Source organism: Ips typographus, linkage group LG2, assembly GCF_016097725.1.
Source record: "Ips typographus isolate SLU linkage group LG2, UJ_Ityp_2.0, whole genome shotgun sequence".
NCBI classification, from domain to species: Eukaryota; Metazoa; Arthropoda; class Insecta; order Coleoptera; family Curculionidae; genus Ips; species Ips typographus.
Genome location: NC_138423.1, coordinates 6,586,318 through 6,607,794, shown reverse-complemented (window position 1 = coordinate 6,607,794; position 21,477 = coordinate 6,586,318). Strand labels below are relative to the sequence as shown.

Sequence of the window (21,477 nt, the reverse complement as noted above, 5' to 3'; positions counted from 1 at the left end):
AACAAGTTTGAACGCAGAATTATCAGGTCATTTTTAAGGCACGAATGTAATTTTGGGGAATATTTCCCGAATCAAGAAAATGTTTTAGTTTAGCTGCAACTATAGATTGCTCAATGGAGCTCAATGAGCAAGTTCCAAACCGTTCATTAATTTTTGTTGACGTCGCGTTTGACATTGTTTGGTTATAAAAAGTCAAAAAACTGCGCAAGGACAACAATTAGTGTACTAGCAATAGGCTCTACAACAATGCAGTCGTTATAGATACGTACAGTGCAATTATCGAAATGCAATTATCACTTTAGAATGCAATTATCGCTGTCATTCTGGTGAAAATGCACTGCTCATATGGGACATTTAACACATGAGGGAAATATTCGGTGATATTATGTTCCTTTTGTTATCTTGTCTTAGCGACTTTAGTAGTCTCCAACTCTCAGTGCTTCTAGTGTCTCCCAAGTAGGTATTTATTGTATTTATGCTTAATAACTCAGGTATTTAACATGTTTACTATAGACACTGCAAAAGGTGGTAAAAAGAAGAATTTAAGGGTAATTTAAGCACCCTGTAACCATTAAAATCACTAATTTACAGGGTGTTAAAGTGGAAAGTGTCAAATTCAGTCCACTCTGTATTAACGGTTAAATAAATCAGTTATTTAATAATTTTTACTATAAATACTCTATCAGGTGATCCAAAGAAGGTAGCAAGGCACCTAAAAACTGATATATAGTCAAAATTTTACCCTTTGAGAATGACGTCAAGCAGGTGAAAAAACACGCATGTCTGGAATTAGATCACAAATTCTAACCTACAAATGCTTTGAAAAATGAGTGATCATGCGAGTTTCAGTTGACATCTGGAAACTGTTTCTTTTCGTACTCGAAAAAAGCAGCACATTTAGAATTAGCATTTGGGCCTTCTCATTGTAGCACAGCATTTTTATACCTTTGATATTCGTTTAAATCAAAGTGACAGTAAATGTCAACGTTTTTAATTTGACAGGACGACAAAATTAACAACGTGCCTTTTTTGCTAAAATTGTTTATTTCATATGTTTGATATGCGATAAACAAAGATGTAAAAAGATGACGTCATTCTCAAAAGGTAAAAATCCAACTATAGATAAGTTTAGTATAGACTTTGTTATTTTGCACCTGATCTGTCACATTCACACCTCAACTCAGCCTAAGTTGTAATTAAAAATCGGCTTGAAAGTGGCGGGGAAACAGGCATAACTCAGTTATTTGGCATTTTCAATAAAAATAGGGTGATCAAAAGAGGATTTTAAAACCTACAAATTGGTATATTGAACTGTAGCTCTTAAAATAACCCAGTTACAAGGTGTTAAAGTGGAAGGTGGTAGCGACATACAACACCACTAAATGAAACTTATTTATTCCAAATAAACTAAAAATACATAATATATTATTGGTATACAATCTATTATTATAATTTGCCGTAGTCCTCTTTGATAAAGTCAGCACAGCGTTCGCCGGTCATATAGGAAGTGGAATGTGGATGGCCCGAAACAGTTTCAGGAAAAATGCTAGTGTCTGCGACCCTTAAATTCACAAATCCGTGAACCAATAATCGACGATTCACAACCGACTTGGACGTGTCATTTCCCATCAAATTGGCTGAGGTTGGATGGAAATTCTGTGGAAAAATTATCTATTATTTATAGTGAAACAAGAATGTTTGTGGAAAACCTGAATGCCCGAAGAAGGGTTATGGATCCTTTAATATCAAAGTTTAAAAAAGTGAATAAAGAAACCACTAAAAAGTTCGTTAATTAAAAAGAAAATTAATAATTTTTTGACATCATATAAAAAAGAACAAAAAATTCAACAAAATGTGGTAAACGAACTAATGAAAGATTTATAAACCAAAATTGTGGTATTTCGATTTACGGTCATTTTTGGATGATCAAGATATATCCAGCAAAGTTACATTCAATCAAATTTTTGGTCCTCGTAGCTATTTCAGTTCCTATAAATAATTAAATTTTTTTACCACTTTATTCAGTGTGTATAATGAACATGTCAAATAACTGTGTTATATAAAAACAAAATGTAATTTCTATTTTAATACCCTGTAAGTTGGTTATTTTGACAGTTACAGAGTGGTTTCATATATCAGTTTGTAGGTGCTGAAACCTTTCTTGCATCACCTGATAGTATCTATAGTAAAAGTGTTAAATAACTGAGTTATTTAACCGTTAATACAAAGTGGACTGAATTCGACACTTTGCACATGAACACCCTGTAACTCGATTATTTAAGAGCTACAGAGTGGTTCAATATATAAATTTTTACTACCTTATACAGTGTATCAAATAACTGAGTTATTTAACTATGCGTACAGAATGGACTGAATTCAATTTTTTTTTGCAACATAGAAAATCATTTATTTGTGAATATTTCAAAAAGTATAAATTTGTCATTTAAAAAAATTAGATATAAAATATGTTTAAAAAAGAAATAATGTACAGGGTGTTTAATCGGAACTGTCACAATTTTGAAAATATTTTAGAATTTAGATGAACTGCCTCCATGGACATATTTTCAGAATTATAGTCATTACTGTTCTTCGATAGTAGATTGCGACGATTCGTGATAGACCACCCTGTACAGAGGATTCAATTCAAAATAAAATTTGAATTTTGGCAAGCTTTACTGTCTTCAAACACACTTGCGGTTGTCACTAGTACGTCTACAAGGGAAGAAATAGTCAACAATCCAGATAATAGACTAAATGTGGTTGTGTTATTATGTTACTTTCCCAAGTAGTTTCCACTATCTATCTTGTTTTTTAATAAAAAGTAGGTATGCAACGGCTGGTAAAAGGATTTTATGGCTCGAGGGCATAAATCCATTTTTTCCACCTGACTGAACCGTAAAGGTACATTTTCAGTTCTTTTGTACATTCAGCTAGTTTATAGTTTCAATGTACTCATATGCACGCGCATATAAAGCATTGTAAAGCATACTTACAGCTATTGAAAACCTACCGTAGAACCATAGTATCTTATCGCACATATAATCCATTTTCTAGAGCCCTTTTTGCCTTTACACCCAGGTGCATCGTGAAGAACTGGTTGCATTTGAAAATTCCGGAAGGTTTCAGTTTCGTTCAAAGCTAGAGTCATTTTTATAGCTTGCAGCATTACTTCCACATCGTCAGGATCTGCGTAGCTATTGGAATCGATTAAGGGCTTATCTTTGGGATCGCTGGATTTCAAAGTGATCGTTCCACGTGACTTTGGATGACACAACGTGACGAAGAGGGTTAGGTCAGTTTCTTCGTTTCCTTCCATAGAATCGACTGTTGCGTTACTGAGCCTGTTTAACAACAATACGAGTTGTGGTTAACCAGATACAATAAGAAATTCGATTACCTGAATATTTTTTGAACAGAAGTTGCTTCTGCGTAGGGCTCAAAAGTCGTCCATTCGATATTGGGTCTTACCGCACTGTCACCATAGCTCGACCAAGCCATCACATTCGCCTGGTTTGTTAAAGGTCTAAGATGATTCTGATAACGTTTCACTTGCTCCAAAAAAGTGTAATTATATAAAGTACGGTTAGTTCTGAAACATACGTTGTGCTAGATTTGGTTGAAGTTACATCAGAACAACTGTTACTTTATGTAAAACCCTAAGAACAACGCATGGTCCTGGTAATACTGGCCTACCGGTAAGTCAGCAATTACTGGAATATCCAACGCTTCCAGGTCTTTGCGAGGCCCTATACCTGAATGTAACAGCAGAAATGCAGAGTTGTAAGGCCCTCCTAAAATTGAATTATAGCAATAAAAACGTTTTAGAACACCTTAACAGAACATAGGAAAGAAAAATAGAAGCATTTGAGATGTGGACCTACATAAGAATAATCAGAGAACATGACCAACGCAGAAGTGCCTAACAGAATGAATAAAGAGTATTTGGAGGTGTTAAAGAGAAGAAAGATCCCCTATCTGTGTCACATAATGCAGGCTTCAAAATATGAGACACTCCACTTAATAATCTGGGAAAAAGGATATTGGCTGCGGAATCTGTGAGAATGGTTGTGCTTCTGCAGATTTATTTAGAGGAGCAGTTTTTAAGGTCAGGATGGAGAGGAGAAGAATAATAAAACCGTTAAACGTTGTGGAAATGGAAGAACACTATTCAACTAGTTTCTAGCTCATCAACTAACCTGATATTATAATCTCCTTATTGGCATAGGCAATGTATTTAGTTTGATTTTTGACAAAGATAACACCTGTTGCGGTCACCTTATCGTCGTCTATAATCACTTTGGTGACGTAACTATTAATGCTGACTTCCAAATTGGTTCTATTTAGGGCAGGGTTAATAAAACTGGTGACGGCACTGGCGCGTTCATTTCCTTTCTTAGTCACCGGAATCCTAGAAACACCATTACTGGCCACCCCATTGAAATCTTCGTAGCTTAAGCCTTGTTCGTAGAAGGCATTTAGCAATGGTTCGGTCTGGAAAATGTAACAAGTTCAAATCGGTTTATGTAACAAACCGTTTCATAGTACCGTTTCAGAGTCCATCTCATTGCTAACAGTCAAATAGCCGTCGTGTCCATGGTACTCATCGTCTCTGGGTTCATAAGTGACATTTTCAGATTTAATGTAATAGGGCAGCACTTCTTCCCAAGTCCAGTTTTGCGCACCATACACGTCAACCTATGAAAAATACAGAAAAACTATTTTAAAAACAGGAATATGGGGTATGTATTTAACTTTATTGTTTAGAAGTAGTGAAAGGAAGTGATATACAGGGTGGGACAGTTTTAAATGTCAATGATTCACCATCACAGTCCATCAAAAAATAAGTTGACATACATTATGTAATTTTCCGGCTTATTTTCTACGTCACTGGATATTTTTCAAAAATTACAGTTTCTTTTACTTTTCTTGTTCAATTTGAAAAAATAAATACCTCTTTCTGATTTGAAACTTCGTTTGCGAGTACTTTAAATAGTATACGTTCAAAACCAACCCAACTCTTCCAGACAAATTGAAAGACTTTGTTTTCTGAAAATTGATTTAGAAACCAGTAAATTTACCTTGAAACGGTGAAAATTGACATGAGAAGCTTAAAAATTGTCTTTGCAACCAGTTTTCATGGTTTTCAGACAAATTGAAAGAATTTAGTCTTGAAAATTGACTTGTAAACTGTGACAATTGTCACAGTTTTCAGATAACTGACAAACTTTAGTATTGAAAAATGATTTGTAGACATTAAAAACTACTTTCTCTAGAATTTTTCACAACAAATTCACACATTTAAACTTTGAAACATAACTTGGACACCAAAACGTGATTCTGAACCAATAAAAAGTGACATCAAAAGCTTAAAATTTACATTTGAAGAAAGTTTTCATAATTTGAAAACTCATTTCAATATTTTAGTCTTGAAAATAGTCTTAAATACAGGATATTGACATTAGTTCCATGAAAAATGACTTTAAGACTGACTTTTCAAGTTGTTTTACTTTGCTTTTCATTTTCTTAAAACTCTGGACTATTTTTAGGGCTTTCAGCTTGGAAAATTGAGTTTCAAGGCTATCTTAACCAAGTTTTTGACATAAAAAACAATTTTTACATTTTCCATAGGCTTAAAAATGTCATTTCAAGCTTAGCACTATTAAATTGACTTCTAGACACTTCAGTGTTAAAAATTCGAGGCAAATCACTTGTGTATATTTACCCATCTTTGGAAATCACCGGGATGAGCTCGAATGTAAAATCCCCCATTTATACTGGACGCCCCTCCTAAAACTCTACCACCCCTAACAGTGCACTGCTTATTTTCCATACCTAAAATTATAACACTCCTCACAATTTTAAAACTTTTAGCACGTTTGGCTTAAACAGCCCACCTTGACAAGCGTAAGTTTGTGGTACCGTTACGTATCCCATTTCATCTTCGCTGATTGCAACATATCCGTACATGGACAATAACTTATTTAGGTCGGTTACGTTAGGGCCTGCTTCTAAAAGTAGAACCTTCCATTCTCCAATTTCAGTTAATCGATTTGCGATAACCGAACCGGCCGGACCCGAACCCACGATAATAAAATCGTATGTTCCATATTCTGAAATTATTAATTATTTTCCTAACAAGTGCGGAAAGTGATATTTTACGCAAGTCAAGTGCCCGAAGGACATGTTTTTGAGCATCAGTGTGCGTAAAAGACACTTTCCCTTTTTTTTCTTTAACTATCTGCCAATGCTAGAACCTATCTGGCATTGCCAAAATCTATCTGGCAGTTACCAGAAACTATCACGCATTGCCAGAAACTGTATAACAATTGCTAGGAAAAATCTAGCATTACCAGAAACTCATAAAAAAATCATTCATCAATGTAGAAAAATTCTTACCGATTGGTTCTTTGTTAGTTGCGTTAAGGTATGCGGATAAGTCATCGGGAGGTTCATAGTTGATCGCTTCTTCTATTAATGCTTCCAATTCTTCAGCTAGTTGCGTAGTATTCGCATTTTCTCCAAACGGAACAACGGCCCGAATACAAAGTATGAACAAAAGTGGTAGCGTCCACATCTCGTCGAGGAACCATTGAATAGTAGTGCTATGACGGTTTTTTCATATTTATATAAGTATTCTACCAAAACAACCAGATTTTTTTTTGTTATCAAAGTGCAAACGTAAAATGTAGTGTTAATGCACCTATCACATTTGCATCTACTTATTGGCTTAAACTGTTGCACACGTTAAGTTTTAACTAAAAAAACTGTTTTTTTTTCCATTTTGTTATCTAAAAGTCGGGGTAGGACATCAAAGTACACAACACCGATGATTGATCAACAACCAAGTATCGGTCAAAATTTTGAATTTCTCTAAAAAAACTCAAGAAACCAACAATGCGATTAAGTGCACTTTTCAGTACCGGATGCGGTAAAGTAACTTTTTCGCATTTTTTAATTTAGATTAATCTGTTTTTTCCATAAGAAAAAATTGAATTTGAATTTTTTGTATACAAAATGCAAAATAGAGGATTTAAAAAGCTACAAGATGATCTACTTATTGTGATTATTGTTATGATGATATACTAATTGTCATATCTATTAATGTATTTTACTCTAATTTATTATTAACAGTAAAGTTTATTATTTGAAATATTTATAGTATTATACAGACAGGGAGGTAAAAACAGAATTTTAGAAGAAATAAATATTCTAAATCACACTGTATCTCTCGAAGTAATTGAGTTAGAAACTGTTAAATTAAATAACACAAATTGAGTTCAATCTCTGTCTTTATTATTAAAAAACTCAGTTATTTTTGTTTATTAATATTTATTAAACATTATACACTACGTAACCATGTAGAGTAGTAAAAAATGATTTTTTTTGGCGCAGTCGGTGGGATTTACTGAAGTTCCGTTTCAACGGTTAATTCGGAAAAAGTGCTTCACCGCTAAACTTCTCGAAGAAATCAAACAAGAAGAGGAAGTCCAGGAATTCGAAGACACACATCGTTTTGTTCCTACTGGCAACCCTTAGACGTAGGAAGACCAGGGATTTGAAGACACACATCGCTTCACTCCTATTGGCATTAGAAAATAAGTGTTTTAGGAATGAAAATTCTACTAATTTTCTTGTGTGACAATTTAAACATTCTAATTTTGCTCATACATTTTTATTTCTATTGTTTTTGTTTTTAAATAAATTTTATAATAAGTTTTATACATTAACTCGATGTATAGATAAACTGAAAATTATTCGCAAGATAAATGTCACACTCTGAACTTGACGAAATAATTAACAAGTTTAATATGCCCAATTTTCAAAGTTTGTTCATTTTTATTTTTAGTTTGTTAGTTAGGTAATTTGCTCAAGAATTAATGAAATAAATACATAGCAAGAGATTAAAAATGCACTTGAACTTAGCTTTGACGAAAAAAAGAAAAAAAAAAGGAATTTGGATTGTTTACCTACTTAATTTCATTGTCTGCAAGTAAAAATTAAACAATGAGATGTCAGGATGCACGTTCTATGATCTTTACCAAGTTATATTCTTTAAACTTTCCACTGATAGAATTTTAAGAATTAGGAATTATGAAGAACTTGCTCTAAAAACTTTTATACAATAAAACTAAAACAAAAAATAACAATTTTGCTTTTACTACTATAACAAATAGCTAGAGACAACCCAATTAGAATCGACATTTCAAGCCTTCTTCATATTGATGTAATGGAAGATGGAAGTCGATATTGATCAAATTGATTTGAATAAAAGCAATAATAATTTATTAAAAGCAAATTTAAAAAATCTTCGTTTAATTCATTACAATCCAGAGGAAAGAAAAACAAATCGTGACCTTTGTTTAGAATATCGTGATATTTTCTACTGCGAGGAAATTCCATTAACGTTTACTAACCAAATAAGACCTAACTGATGAGCTGATGAGACACCTATCTTTACTAAAACTGAGATTCATAAAGCTGAAGTTAAATCTCAAATCAAAAAAATGTTATCGGTCAAACCTCATATGGATTGTCCCTAAAAAATTAGATGCATCAGGCAAAAATAAATGGAGATTCAGAGTCATAGATTATAGGAAATCCACTACCAAACATTCCTGATATCTTAGATAAACTAGGCAAATGCCAGTATTTTTTTACATTAGATCTCGCAAATTTCATCAGATAGAAATGGACACGAATGATATTCAAAAAACTGCTTTTCCAACAGAAAATGGACTCGAAAATTCAGACGAATGGCTTTTGGTTTTAAAAAAATCTCCTTCTACTTTCCAAAGGGTTATGGACAATATATTACGCGAATTACAAAATGACGAATGTTTAGTTTATTTAGATGACATTGTAATGTTTTTAAGAACATATGATAAGTCCAAACAGAAAGTACAGCTTGATAAGTCAGAATTTCTCAGAAAAGAAGTTTGTTACTTAGGACATGTGATAACTCCTAACGGTGTAACCCAACCAGATTAATTGGTTATTATCGGAAGTTTATCAAACACTTTGCTGAAATCACGAAACCATTAACTCGCTCTGTCTAAAGAAAGATTCCAAAGTAGTACATGACTCAGATTTCATCATCATTTGATACTTGTAAAAATATTCTTATCAATGTCCCAGTGTTACAGTATCCTGATTTTAACAAGCCGTTTATCTTAACGACGGATGCTTCGATTGTGTAGCTCTCCGTGCAGTTTTATCGCAAGGTAATATAGGATCAGACAAGAAAGGCACCAGGATGGGACGAGATAAACTTCCGAGACGCGGGATAGCTGGCCCTGTTGAATAGGTTAATGCAATCCTTCGACTAAGGCACTTTCCTGCTGACTGTAAGAGGGCTGATGTTATCCTGTTTCCGAAACCACAAAAGGACCCGCTGTTCCCCCAGAATTATCAGCCTCCCGCCATCCTTGGGAATAGTGGCAGAAGTTATCATCCTCAAGAAGCTAAACGAGCAAGAAGAGGACCTGATGCACGTCATCCCCGACGAGCAATTTGGATTCCGGAGGACACTATTAATGGAATTCCAACTCCTGAGGATGACCGAGTTCATCACGGAAGGGAACAGGAAAGAAGCGACAGGAGCCGAGTTGCTAAACGTCTCCAAGGCCTTCGACAGGGTTTGGCACAGAGGACTTCTAATCCAGATGCTGGATGCCGGCTTTTCAGTCGGCCTGGTGAAACTAATTAGATCTTTTCTTTCAGCTCGTCGCTTCCGAGTCAAAATCGACAGCGTCTACTCAAGTTATAGGGAAATGGAAGCAGGAGTGCTGCAAGGTGCAGTACTGTCGCCATTTCTCTATAACATTTATGTTTTGGTCAGCGGACCAGGTTAGCGCTCTACGCGGATGACACTGCGATTATGGCACGGAGCAGGAGCGGCCGACTCCTGATCGACCTTAACGCGGAGGAAACGCAGGCCATAGTCTTCAAAAACAGACCAAAGGTGAGGATAGAAGGCAAAGTCAGGTTAAATGACATCGAGTGGCGCAACGAGGCGACGTACCTCACGTGTGGAAGTCACATATAATAAGCCAGACAGAAAGTCAGAGCGGCCAGAGCAAAACTGTGTACCCCATGACAAGTAGAACATCGAAGCTGGTACTTCGGAACAGTGACGCTCATGAAGTCGGTTCTTCAACCGCACCTGAAGAAACTCCAAGCTGTGGAAAATATTGCGCTCAGGACAGCGCTGGACGCCCCATGGTACGTCAGAAACGTGGTGAACATCCAGCGAGATTTGAAGTTCACCACCGCAACGGAGAGGATCAAGCAGCGAAAATCAGTTGAAGAAGCAGTGAACTACGACACTGAGCTAGAAGCACCCCACAAAGGACCCCGATACCAGTTATTGGATAACGGGTAATTATTAATAAGATTTTCTTTCTGTTTCAGATAGACGACAATTCAGGACCAACCAGCCAAGAAGAGGACAACAATTCCCCCCAGACCTTCCCCCCGCTGCTAACTGGGCTCTGACTGTACTCCTGGCACTTTCTCCCGCTTTGTCTACGCAAAAGGGGGAAAACCATCCCTCACTCACCAGACCCTAACTCCCCAAAAACTTTAGGATGTAAAAACAGACGGACGAAAGCCGGCTGTTTGGACATCCTATAGCTAACCAGGACCACCAGAGATGGACGAGCTGACGAAGAAAAAAGAAATGGAGGACAAGAAGAGCGTCAAAAGAGCCCCTCCGTCAGAGGGGGGGGGGCATCCTTTTCCCAGGACAGAGGACGCCGATGCAACTCTGGGAACTTCCCGAAAGGGAAAATTTCTGGACTTCCTCTTCCAGACCTATCCTTTTGGTCTACAGCGATGGGAGGGTAAAAAGCAGTAGTCTTGCTTGACCCATCTATCTGAGGACGCATTCCCAGCCAAAGAATATTGGCGCGGATCAGACAAACCTATAGCTTTTGCTTCTCGTACTTTAAATGCACTTTTCAGTACCGGATGCGGTAATAGCTATTTATGTAACCAGTTACGAAAAGATCGATTTTGTGTAACGAATGAATGTTTGTAGGGCGAGCGCAGCGAGGTCCTACAATTTGAATGAGTTACACAATAAGACATTTTCGAAACGTGTTGCATACATAATTTTTTCTAATTTTAACCAAAAAGCGGTAAAAACCATCTTTTAAAGTGATTTAACACAAATATTCACTTTCATAGCACCTTGTATAAACTGTGACAACGACATGTTATGATGGATGTCGCCCATATGTTTCTACGGAAATGCATAAAAACAGAGAGTGATGAAATGAACCTTTCATAACTAGTTACATAAAGTGATACTTTTCGTAACTAGTTACGAAAAGTAAAACGTTTTGTCACTCTAAACAGTTTTAAAAAGTGTCACTTTATATGCCAAAATTAGAAAAAGTTACTTTTTCGCACTCATTTTATTTTTTTCATGTACATGAATGTATATTTTAATAAAAAATAATAACTGTATATTTGATTTTGGTATTCATTTGATCTCTTAGTTAAGAACACACTTGAGTTTTCAATTTATATTAATCTGTTTTTCCCGTTAAATTAAAAAAAAAAATTTAATTTGAATTTTTTGTATACAAAATGCAAAAAATAAGATTTGAAAAGCTACAAGATGATACTACTTATTTTTTCTATAGCTACCAAAATGGCGGATTTAGGGGCTGTTAAAATGGAAACTGTCTTATTTATTATTCAATGTATTTTAATCTAATTTATTATTAAAAGTAAAGTTTGTTCTGCTAATAGTAAACGATACTTTGATCCCTCTCTAGGTAGATTGCAATGTCTTGGCTCTGTCAAAAATGAAGAGTGACCGATCCGATGACAGTTGACGTAAATTCGACATCAAAACATAAAAAAATACATTTGTCATTTAATGCAAAAACTTTTTTACAAATGGTTGAAGTAATGGCAGCGAGCAGTGGCGGAGTAGATTGGTCCCTCGTATTAAAGCCTTTTTTGTCCCCGAATTACGAATGTTCTAGTACCACCGAGCTTATAGAGTTGTGTTCTACGATAGTGAAAAGGTATGATACATGCCACTTCAGTTGTAGTCCTCAGAATTTCATTTTTTTTCCTGACAGCTTAGAAACGTTTTAATTTTAACTCGATACTTTTCACTCATTTCAGTGAATCCGAGATTTGGAGGCACAAAGAGGCTCACAAGAACTTCTACAACAATTTCACCGTTCTCGCAGCTGATTATATTAGCAGCAGTATATCAAAATGTGAGTTAACTTTGGCATGACTTTTAACCACTTTCTTGCCTATTTCTCTGTGTGATTACATTACCTTTTGTTTAGACCAGTTTGTGTGGGTGTGTTAGGGGGTTTATTTATAACTTGCAAATGCAATAATATACCAATAATGACGTTTTATGGTGATGCAGTAAAGATGCATTATTGAGTACACTTGAAAAATCAAATTGTCCAAATTGATGTAAACATAAATTTGGACTAGGTACCTACTTTATGCCTTGTTGGGGGTTGAGCTTATCTTAACAAAAAGTTTGACATGTTAGTTTCAAATTTTCTAGTCATGTTAATACATGTACCTACTGAAAATACTTCAGTAAACTGGGCCTGAAAATAGACAAATGTCGTAAAGTAGGGTTAAAGGTTGAGAGAGTAGAGCCCCCCAGAATAAAGGTAGGTTTAGAAACCTTGACCCTTTATTTTAGTAAAACTTGTTTTCTGGAATATTTTAGCATAATTTCAGTTCTCACTCGGCCAGTCAGTTTGTATAGTGGTTAGTTGTTGCAAACATCAGGGCCCTAATTCTAAATTGTTAGAATGTGACAGAAGAAGCTGACAATTGCTGGTTCCTGTCACATTCTACAGTCTCTTGGTAATTTCCTTCCCTTATTTCAGGAATATGCACCCTTAGGCTTAGGTATATAAATTTAGAAAGTTTGGGCCATCTTTATTTGTGCAGATAGGAAAAAACTGTTAATACAAAAGTTATAGGGCTTCTCTTAAATCAGCAGAAAATGTTAATGGATAAAATAAAAGACCATGAAAAAATTCAAAGTTGATAAATTTTTAATAGAACATCCTGTGTATTTTCTGATAATTTGATAGATCTTTTCGTTCTCATTCTAAAAATATATAATTAGGTGACATTTGGTTTAGCTGTTTTCAAATTATTGGCATTTAAAGATTTTGATTATATTGCATTTTAAAATCACAGAAACACTAAAGATGACATTTTCTGGGTCACATGACTGTTGTTGACAGGTGTCAATTTAACTTTACAGTATTGCCAGCTGCAGATTTAAATTGTTACAATCACATGACATGCTTTTACAATTTTAGCTTTCTCAGCTGTTTAAATGTAATTTAAAGCCTTTTCTAGGAAACAGACGACATTTACCGGGTCACATGACTGTTATTAACAAGTGTCAATTTAAATTTACTGGGTTGCCAACTGCAAATTTAAATTCACGATCATGTGACGTATTTTTATAGTTTTAGCTTTCCCAGCTGTTTGAATGTAATTTACAGACTTTTCAAGATTAAAGATGACATTTTTTTGCTCTGCAAATTGTGTGCTTTTACAATTTCAGCTTTTCCCACTGTTTAAAATATAGTTACTAAACTACTAATATAGTACAAAATTTTCAACTTTTTTTTTAAGTTGACATTTCCTGTCATTAAGGGACTACTACATACAGAACATTGATTTTGTAAAATTTGAGGTTTTGGTGTATTAGTTTATTATGAAAGCATACAAAATGTTTGTGTTTGCTAATGTCCTATATCCAGAGTTCTATTGAACAATTACTATGTTAAAATTACCAGCAAATGGAATAAAATCAAATAGAGGTGAAGGATAGTTCTATTATTGTTTAAACATTGAATCAGATAGAAAGAGAAATACACTTATAGGTTAAGCATAAAATTGTCTCCAGTTCAAAATAAATTATTGGCTACAAACCAAATGTTTTATTGGCCTAGATGAAAAATTTTTTTTGTAATAGGCCAATAAAGCAGAAAATATAATCACTAAACAAATTACTCTGCAAACACTATCTAGGGTAGTTAGAGTTAGATGATTCTAAAATTAGTGGATTTATGTCTGTTTTCCCAACTCTTCCATGTCAATTTTAAGTACAACTTTAGCTAAGTTGATGTTTGAATGTGAATGCAGTTCATGTGCATAATAACACAGTCTAAACTCAACTTAGCCAGTGTTGGGGAAACAGACATTAGCCACAATTCTTTTAGTCAATAAGTTGATAATAAGGGCGATAAACAGAGTCAAAAATAAAAGAATAAACATACATGAAATTTTGTTGCATTTTTAAATAGGTAAAGTTCAAATCTGTCCACAATTTTTATGTATTTTATAGACGACGCCAGTTACAGGGTTCTTATTTAATTCTGTCATACTTTTTATTCAGTCACAGGTTTTTAATTAAATATCATAATTTCCCATCGTTTTTACACAAAAAATGTATATTAAAATGGCTAAAAGCAACGGTTTTCGAGAATAATGCAATGGTTGCATAAGGTTATTTGGTTTTGGTAGCTAGATAACATGATTACCAGATTACCTGATCTAAATCAATATTATCTTTTCATTTTCTGTGTTAGATTACAAACTAAAACTGATTTTTTAGGTGCTATTGAATTTGGTACTAATCCAAAAACAAGGGTGTTACTAATTCATATTTTTATGAAGTCAAATCAGGAAGATTCTTTACTTTAATGGCCATTTACTGGTATTCAGTTAACTATTACCTACAATGAGTCTCATTAGGAACGATTTTATTCTAGGAAAAACTTCCTATTTTATTTAGTAAAATAGATAAATATTTAATATTAATGTTGTTTTTTTAGTTATTACTTTACTGTCGTATTTGGGGTGTTTCTAAATAAGTGTCGCGTCAGAAAACTGTAGATTTCTCATGAAAAGGAAACATTTTCTTCTCTCATAGTCGAACATTTTGTCAATATCTTATAGGAACTGTTTGAACTACAGGTCTGAGCTATTGTTTATCTACTCTTACTTACATTACCACTTTTGGCGCTCTCTCGTTAGTAGTGTAGATTTTAAGGTAGAAAAAAACAGATTTTTTACAATGAATTTTACCATAATAAGGTTTATTGCTGAAGTTGACCAAAAACAGGCATAAAAGAGACCAAGTCTCTTCAAGAATCAACAAAGCTCTTATGTGTGGCCAAGAGGCTCACAGTCCTTATTTAATATCTTATATTCTGTGAAATTACTAATTATTCCAATCAGTATTTGCATACAAAAGATGTTGTCTTTGTCCATGAAAAGTCATGTTTCTGCTGTCAAATGTGACACATGTAATGAACTTGAGAAATGCACCAAAAAAGTAGCTATTAACAGAGAAACACAAATTTCTGAGTTTCAATGCAGATTTTTGCAGAAATTCAGGGAAAATATCTTAGAAACTGTAAAACTTCTGTATAGTACTTATTAGCTCTCTAGTTGGGGCTACAAATTGACGTTATATTATACAGGGTGTCCCATTTAAAATAACGGATTTGAACGATTTTGGGTCATTTCAAAACCTTACCACTACTAAACGAAAGGACAGATTTTAATGCGGTTTGGACTATCATTGAGCTTAATTTATTTAATTTTGGTTGATGGAAAAAACTCTCTGACTTAAATGCACCGCCACGGTACTATACAGGGTGGAAAAGAAGCGCGTGCAAAACAGTGAAATTTTTAAGTAATGCAAACAATTGATCAATATTTTTTTTTTTGGGTTTGTTTTAACATAAGAAAGTGTTGCTTGGGTCGATATCTCGGGACGTTTTCGGCCGTTCTCCAACTGTTTATCAAAAAAATGCGACATAGCTGTGCTCAATCTCGTATAAAGACAGTAGCTTTAAACTGTCATTTTAAGTCACGTGTAAGTTCCATATTATGTGTTGCATAATTTTAAGTCAACTCCCTTAACCGATAGGACCATACAGGGTGTTTAGAGACAGTTAAAGTGGAAGAAAAATGTGGGCAAACAATTCACTCTTTGTCGCTGGACACCTTGTAAGCCTTACCAAATATGGGGCTTGTCCTGAAAAGTACTCAGACTATGTAACAGATAATGTTGAACGTACAACATGAATGATAGATAGACGTGTTATATCATTCCGGATCATTTTCCGGAAAAATCGATATTTCTTCGGACACATGACGTTAATTAAGAAACGCTCAAAAACGTTCACAGATAATACCTTAGACAAGTTACTATGTAAGGAAAAATTTAAAAGTATCAGTAAAGTGACTGTAATTTAATACTTTTCTTTTTTTGCACACATTGTTGTCCCACTTGATTGTCTCTAGCCACCCTGTATGGTCTTATTGGTCATGGGGTTGCTTAAAAAATTATGTAGCAGATAGTATTGGATCTACACCCAACTAAAGTGACACATAAAAAGGTGCTGCCATAACTTAATTCGAGCTTGAGCACTGTAATGTCGTCTTTTTCGGATAAATCAATATTTCTTGAGACATGGGACGTTAACTGGGAAACGTCCCGAGATATTGACCTAAATAACACTTCCTTATGCTAAAACAAAACCAATAATAATTATTGGTCAATTGGGCACTACACACTTCTTTCACATCCTGTATAAGGCAGTTAGAGTGCATTATAGTAAAAGTTTTTTACATCAGTAAAAAGCCAATAAACCAAGCCGAATGACAGTCTACACCGCATTAAAATCTGTCAGTTGTCAGTGTCCCTGTTGCAGAAAGTTTATTTCTGTAAATTATAATGGAGTCGTTTGGCTACTTATTGATATAACTTTTTTTGTTAATTTCTAGTATCTGGTAGTCAATTAGAAACTGCCAATGCAGCATGTAGAGTGCTACTGAAATATTTGCTTAATGCTCTCCAGAGCGCTAGCAGCGAGCAATATCAAGACAGCGTGGCCATTGAACGCTATCTAAATGCAGTGAAAGTGCTTTGTACGGGCACAGGTTTACTCACTACAACAGAAGTTACAAGTCTTGTAGACACCATGAAGGGTGAAAATTTGCCGCAACAGACCAACGTACCATCCGGTGGTATGTGTTAAGTTTGTAGTGTAGTCGGTTGAATTTTTAACGTTTTGTGTCTGAAGGAAATGAAAAGGAGTCGGTCAACAAACAGGAATCCTCTAAAAACCGTCCCGATTTGTCTGTTACAATATACGAACGACTCACTTTACCGATACGCGAAGAACCGCATGATCCAGTATCAAGTCCGTTACCAGAAAACTTGGGAGACGTTGATCCAATCACTGAAATTAACGTGAGTGGCATTTGAGTTTTGATTTTTGAAAAAGTTTACATTTTAACGTTGCAGAGATTGTTTCTACGAGCTAATACGGAAAGTTTGCAAGCTCTTAGAGCAGGCGACACTCTTATAGATTTATGTCTCAATTTGCCAACGATCAAAAAGGCAAAAGCGAAAGTTGAGGAGGCACTAGCAGGACGTCCCTACAGTATTCCATCTAACCACGCTGAAGCTTTAACCCACAGGAATAGGTGAGTGTTTTCAGTATGTTTTTATTGGGTTTTTTATTACTTAGTTTTCTAGCCTTCCACAAACAGTGTCTGAAATTACATTGGCCATATCGGCGATTAGTTTGCCTGTACTAGAGCCACTTAGTGCACCCAAACTAGACAAACTGTGCAATCTGGCTATGGCATCGTTGCATTGTGCGGTGGCTCAAGCCGCGGCAAGTGCATGTTTGACAGTGTCGAATGTTGTTTCACCCAAGGTTGGTACTTTAATTTTACAGGATCAGTCAGTTTATATTCTACTAGCATTCATACTATTTAAAGCTAAACAGGTCCTGTAAACGTTTATATTTTTCTTGAATATGAATTTTTTATTATTTCAAAAACAAATCTGAAATAATACAAAAACTGAGGCAACGGTTTTGCTTCATTTCTTTATTTAGATTTGGATTAGAATGTTTTTTAGGTGTTAATAGAAAAAAAATCTGAACAAAGAAAAGAGAAATCTCTGTTCTCTCAGAGAAAAAAATTTAAAAAATGATTTTTTTTGGCAAATATATTGTCATCAAAAAATAAGCAAGTTTTAGGCAAAGAATTTTCGTAAAACCATAAAAAAAATGAAATTCTTTTAGATTACCAAGACTTGAAACTCATTAAAGCTGACTTATTGAAAAACTTTTCAAAAAATTATCTCAAAAACTGTAGGAGGTGTTTTGAAGACAATTTGACATTTTGAAGCGTTTGCTGTCATACAGTGCGTTCCAGTTAAGAGTTTTGTTGATGAATTCCAATACTTTTTGACCTTTCAACACTCAGAATATTGATCATTTAAGGTCTCCTATGGCAAACTGTTCGCGTTTTCTTAGAAAATCGACATTTCTCGAATTTCAACTCATTTTTATGTCGTCGTAAAATAGCTCTTGTTTCAGAGACTGTAAAAATCTGAAAATGTTTGTCTTGAACTGCTGAATTTGAAACTAAAGCTCTGGGAGATGTGACCACGTTTACTCGTTTCTAAGTGGGTGTAAACAAAGTCCACTGAGTGGCAGAAAGTCATTCTGAATCGTTTTGATCTCTTGCGAAATTTCTCTAATTTTTTCCGAGATATTCTGGACTTTTTACTATTTTTGGCATACAAATTTTTAGAAACTCGGTATCATCGCCATTTTCGAGGTTTTAGTGACTGTAAAAAGCTTCCAAATGCTCTTCAACTAATCCAGATGCTTTCAAAATATTTGAAAACAGTCTAATAACTTCCGTACGCTTCTAGAGCAGTTTAAAAGCTTCTAACAACTTCTAGAACGGTTTAATTTTCCAAATGCCCCCAAAGCAGAGCAGCACTTTCAGTATAATCTTTAAACTGTCTTAAAGCGTTCTAAATGCTCCTGAAGTAGTTAAAAAGATTTCAGAAGCTTCCAAAAAACTATAGAAACTGCAAATGCTTCCAAAATAGTGCCTAGAAGCTTTCAAATGCTCCTGAGCAACATAGAAGCTTCCAAAGGGTTTTGGAATAGTCTAAAAGCTTCCAAATGCTCTTCTTGCCTTGCCTGTACTGGGACTCCGTGTGATATAAGTAGAGTAGAATTCTATTTATCGACTATATTCTAGGTGTGGGACATTCTAAGCACAAAGAGCTAGAAATCCACAATATCGCGTGAATTTGGCATCTCTCAAAATGTCTCCAATTCTCGCCATATTTTGGCTTCCTAGCCCTTTGTGCATAGAATGTCCGATACCTAGAATATAGTCGATAAATAGAATTCTACTCTACTTATATCACAAGGAGTCCCAGTGCTAAACCTTCAATATGCTTTTTAAACCTTCTAAATACTCCTGAAGTAGTTTAAAAATATCTCAGGAGCGTCCAATACACTATAGAAACTCCAAAACCTTGCAAAACAGTGCCTAGAAGCTTTCAAATGTTCCTGAAGCTGCATAGAAGCTTCCAAAGTGTTTTGGAGTTGTCTAAAAGCTTCCAAATACTCTTTAACTGGTCTAGAAGCTGTTAAAACAGTCTAAAAGCTTCCGTATGCTTCTAGAGCAGTTTAAAAACTTCTAGAACCGTCTAAGTCTCCAAAGCAGTTCTGCCCCTTCAATATGCTCTTTAAACTGTTCTAAAATCATCTAAATGCTCTTAAAATAGTCTAAAAAGATTTCAGAAGCTTTCAAAATACTATAGAAACTCCAAATGCTTCCAAAACAGTGTCTAAAAGCTTTCAAATGTTTCTGAAGCAGCATAGAAACTTCCAAAGGGTTTTGGAATAGTCTAAAAGCTTCCGTATGCTTCTAGAGCAGTTCAAGAACTTCTAGAACCGTCTAAGTTTCCAAATGTCTCCAAAGCAGTCCTGTACTGGGACTCCGTGTGATATAAGTAGAGTAGAATTCTATTTATCAACTATATTCTAGGTGTTTGACATTCTATGCACAAAGAGCTAGAAAGCCACAACATCGCGTGAATTTGGCACCTCTAAAAGGTCTCCAATTCTCGCCATATTTTGGCTTCCTAGCTCTTTGTGCATAGAATGTCTGACACCTAGAATATAGTCGATAAATAGAATTCTACTCTACTTATATCACAAGGAGTCCCAGTGCTAAACCTTCAATATGCTCTTTAAACCTTCTAAATACTCCTGAAGTAGTTTAAAAAGATCTCAGGAGCTTCCAATACACTATAGAAACTCGAAAACCTTCCAAAACAGTGTCTAGAAGCTTTCAAATGTTCCTGAAGCAGCATAGAAGCTTCCAAAGGGTTTTGGAACAGTCTAAAAGCTTCCAAATGCTCTTCAACTAATCTAGAAGCTTTCAATAGATTTTTAAAACAGTCTGAAAGCTTCCGTATGCTTCTAGAACAGTCTAAGTTTCCAAATGTCTCCAAAGTAGTCCTGAACCTTCAATATGCTCTTTAAACTATCCTAAAACCATCTAAATGCTCCTGAAATAGTCTAAAAAGATTTAAGCAGCTTTCAAAACACTATAGAAACTCCAAACCCTTCGAAAATAGTGTCTAGAAACTTTCAAATGCTCCTGAAGCAACATAGAAGCTTCCAAAGGGTTTTGGAATAGTCTAAAAGCTTCCAAATGCTCTTCAACTGGTCTAGAAGCTTTCAAAAGATTTCAAAACAGTCTAAAACCTTCCGTATGCTTCTAGAACAGTTTAAAAGCTTCTAACAAATTCTAGAACCGTCTAAGTTTCCAAATGGATCCAAAGCAATCCAGCACTTTCAGTATGCTCATTAAACTCTCCTAAAACCTTGTAAATGCTCCTGAAGTCCTCTAAAAAGTTTTCAGAAGCTTCCAAAACACTGTAGAAACTCCTATACCTTTCAAAACAGTTTCTAGAAGCTTTCAATTGCTCCTGAAGCAGCATAGAAGCTTCCAAAGGGTTTTCAACTAGTCTAGAAACTTTCGCCAAATTTCAAAACAGTCTAAAAGCTTCTATATGCTTCTAGAACACTTTAAAAGCTTGTAACAACTTTTAGAACCGTTTAAGTTTCCAAATCTCTCCAAAGCAGTCCTGAACCTTCAATATGCTCTTAAACTGTCCTAAAACCTCCCAAATGCTTCTGAAGTACTTTAAAAAGATTTCAGAAGCTTCCAAAAGCTTTTAGAACAGTCTTAAAGCTTATTACTGCAAATGTTGTATCTAGAACAAAGTTAACTAAATCTTAAGTATTAATGAGCCTTATGATCAAACTGTTAACACAGACAAAACTTGAATGATAATCGGTAATATTAATTATAATTAATTAATAGTAATAATGTCCCCACGTCAATAAAATAAGACATTTTTCTCTTAAAAATAACATACCTGAGGAATTGCGATGTAGCATTTGCAAAAACAATAAAAACCAGCAAAGAACTGAAACTATTCTTTAGTTAACACGGATAAAATGAACAATTTTTGAACAGTTTATCGAATTAGATCGATGTTTATCTTAATAAAACGCGGCTTATTTTTATGGAGTTTCTAAGAAATAAATA

The 21,477-nt window shown here is 34.8% G+C and overlaps 2 protein-coding genes across 3 annotated transcripts in view; one reads left to right on the top strand and one right to left on the bottom strand.

The window, feature by feature from the left end:
- Positions 1-1,379: 1,379 nt before the first annotated feature.
- On the bottom strand, positions 1,380-6,590 carry LOC145725071 (L-sorbose 1-dehydrogenase-like). Its single transcript, XM_081973649.1, has 9 exons — positions 6,397-6,590; positions 5,895-6,110; positions 5,723-5,832; positions 4,546-4,695; positions 4,197-4,491; positions 3,644-3,791; positions 3,398-3,589; positions 3,011-3,341; positions 1,380-1,656 (listed from the first exon to the last, which is right to left on the bottom strand). Exons 1-9 carry the CDS (start codon positions 6,572-6,574, stop codon positions 1,447-1,449), a joined length of 1,830 nt encoding a protein of 609 aa, XP_081829775.1. The 5' UTR covers positions 6,575-6,590; the 3' UTR covers positions 1,380-1,446.
- A 5,287-nt stretch (positions 6,591-11,877) lies between these two features.
- Positions 11,878-21,477, top strand: part of poe (E3 ubiquitin-protein ligase-like protein poe) — a 121,917-nt gene continuing 112,317 nt past the window's right edge. For both annotated transcript variants that reach the window (XM_081972490.1, XM_081972489.1), the window contains exons 1-6: positions 11,878-12,038; positions 12,142-12,239; positions 16,816-17,058; positions 17,115-17,284; positions 17,339-17,520; positions 17,573-17,756. In XM_081972490.1, coding sequence (XP_081828616.1) covers positions 11,908-12,038; positions 12,142-12,239; positions 16,816-17,058; positions 17,115-17,284; positions 17,339-17,520; positions 17,573-17,756 — 1,008 coding nt within the window. In that variant the 5' untranslated portion in view covers positions 11,878-11,907. The remainder of the gene's footprint in view (positions 12,039-12,141; positions 12,240-16,815; positions 17,059-17,114; positions 17,285-17,338; positions 17,521-17,572; positions 17,757-21,477) is intronic.

What these genes read in the sequence shown, in the direction of transcription:
- LOC145725071 (XM_081973649.1), bottom strand. Translation starts at nt 6,574, where the DNA reads ATGTGGACGCTACCACTTTTGTTCATACTTTGTATTCGGGCCGTTGTT. An exon ending in AACTAACAAAGAACCAATCG is followed by an intron (nt 6,111 to 6,396) that starts GTAAGAATTTTT and finishes TAATAATTTCAG; the next exon opens with AATATGGAACATACGATTTT. An exon ending in TAAGGAGATTATAATATCAG is followed by an intron (nt 3,792 to 4,196) that starts GTTAGTTGATGA and finishes ATTCAATTTTAG; the next exon opens with GAGGGCCTTACAACTCTGCA.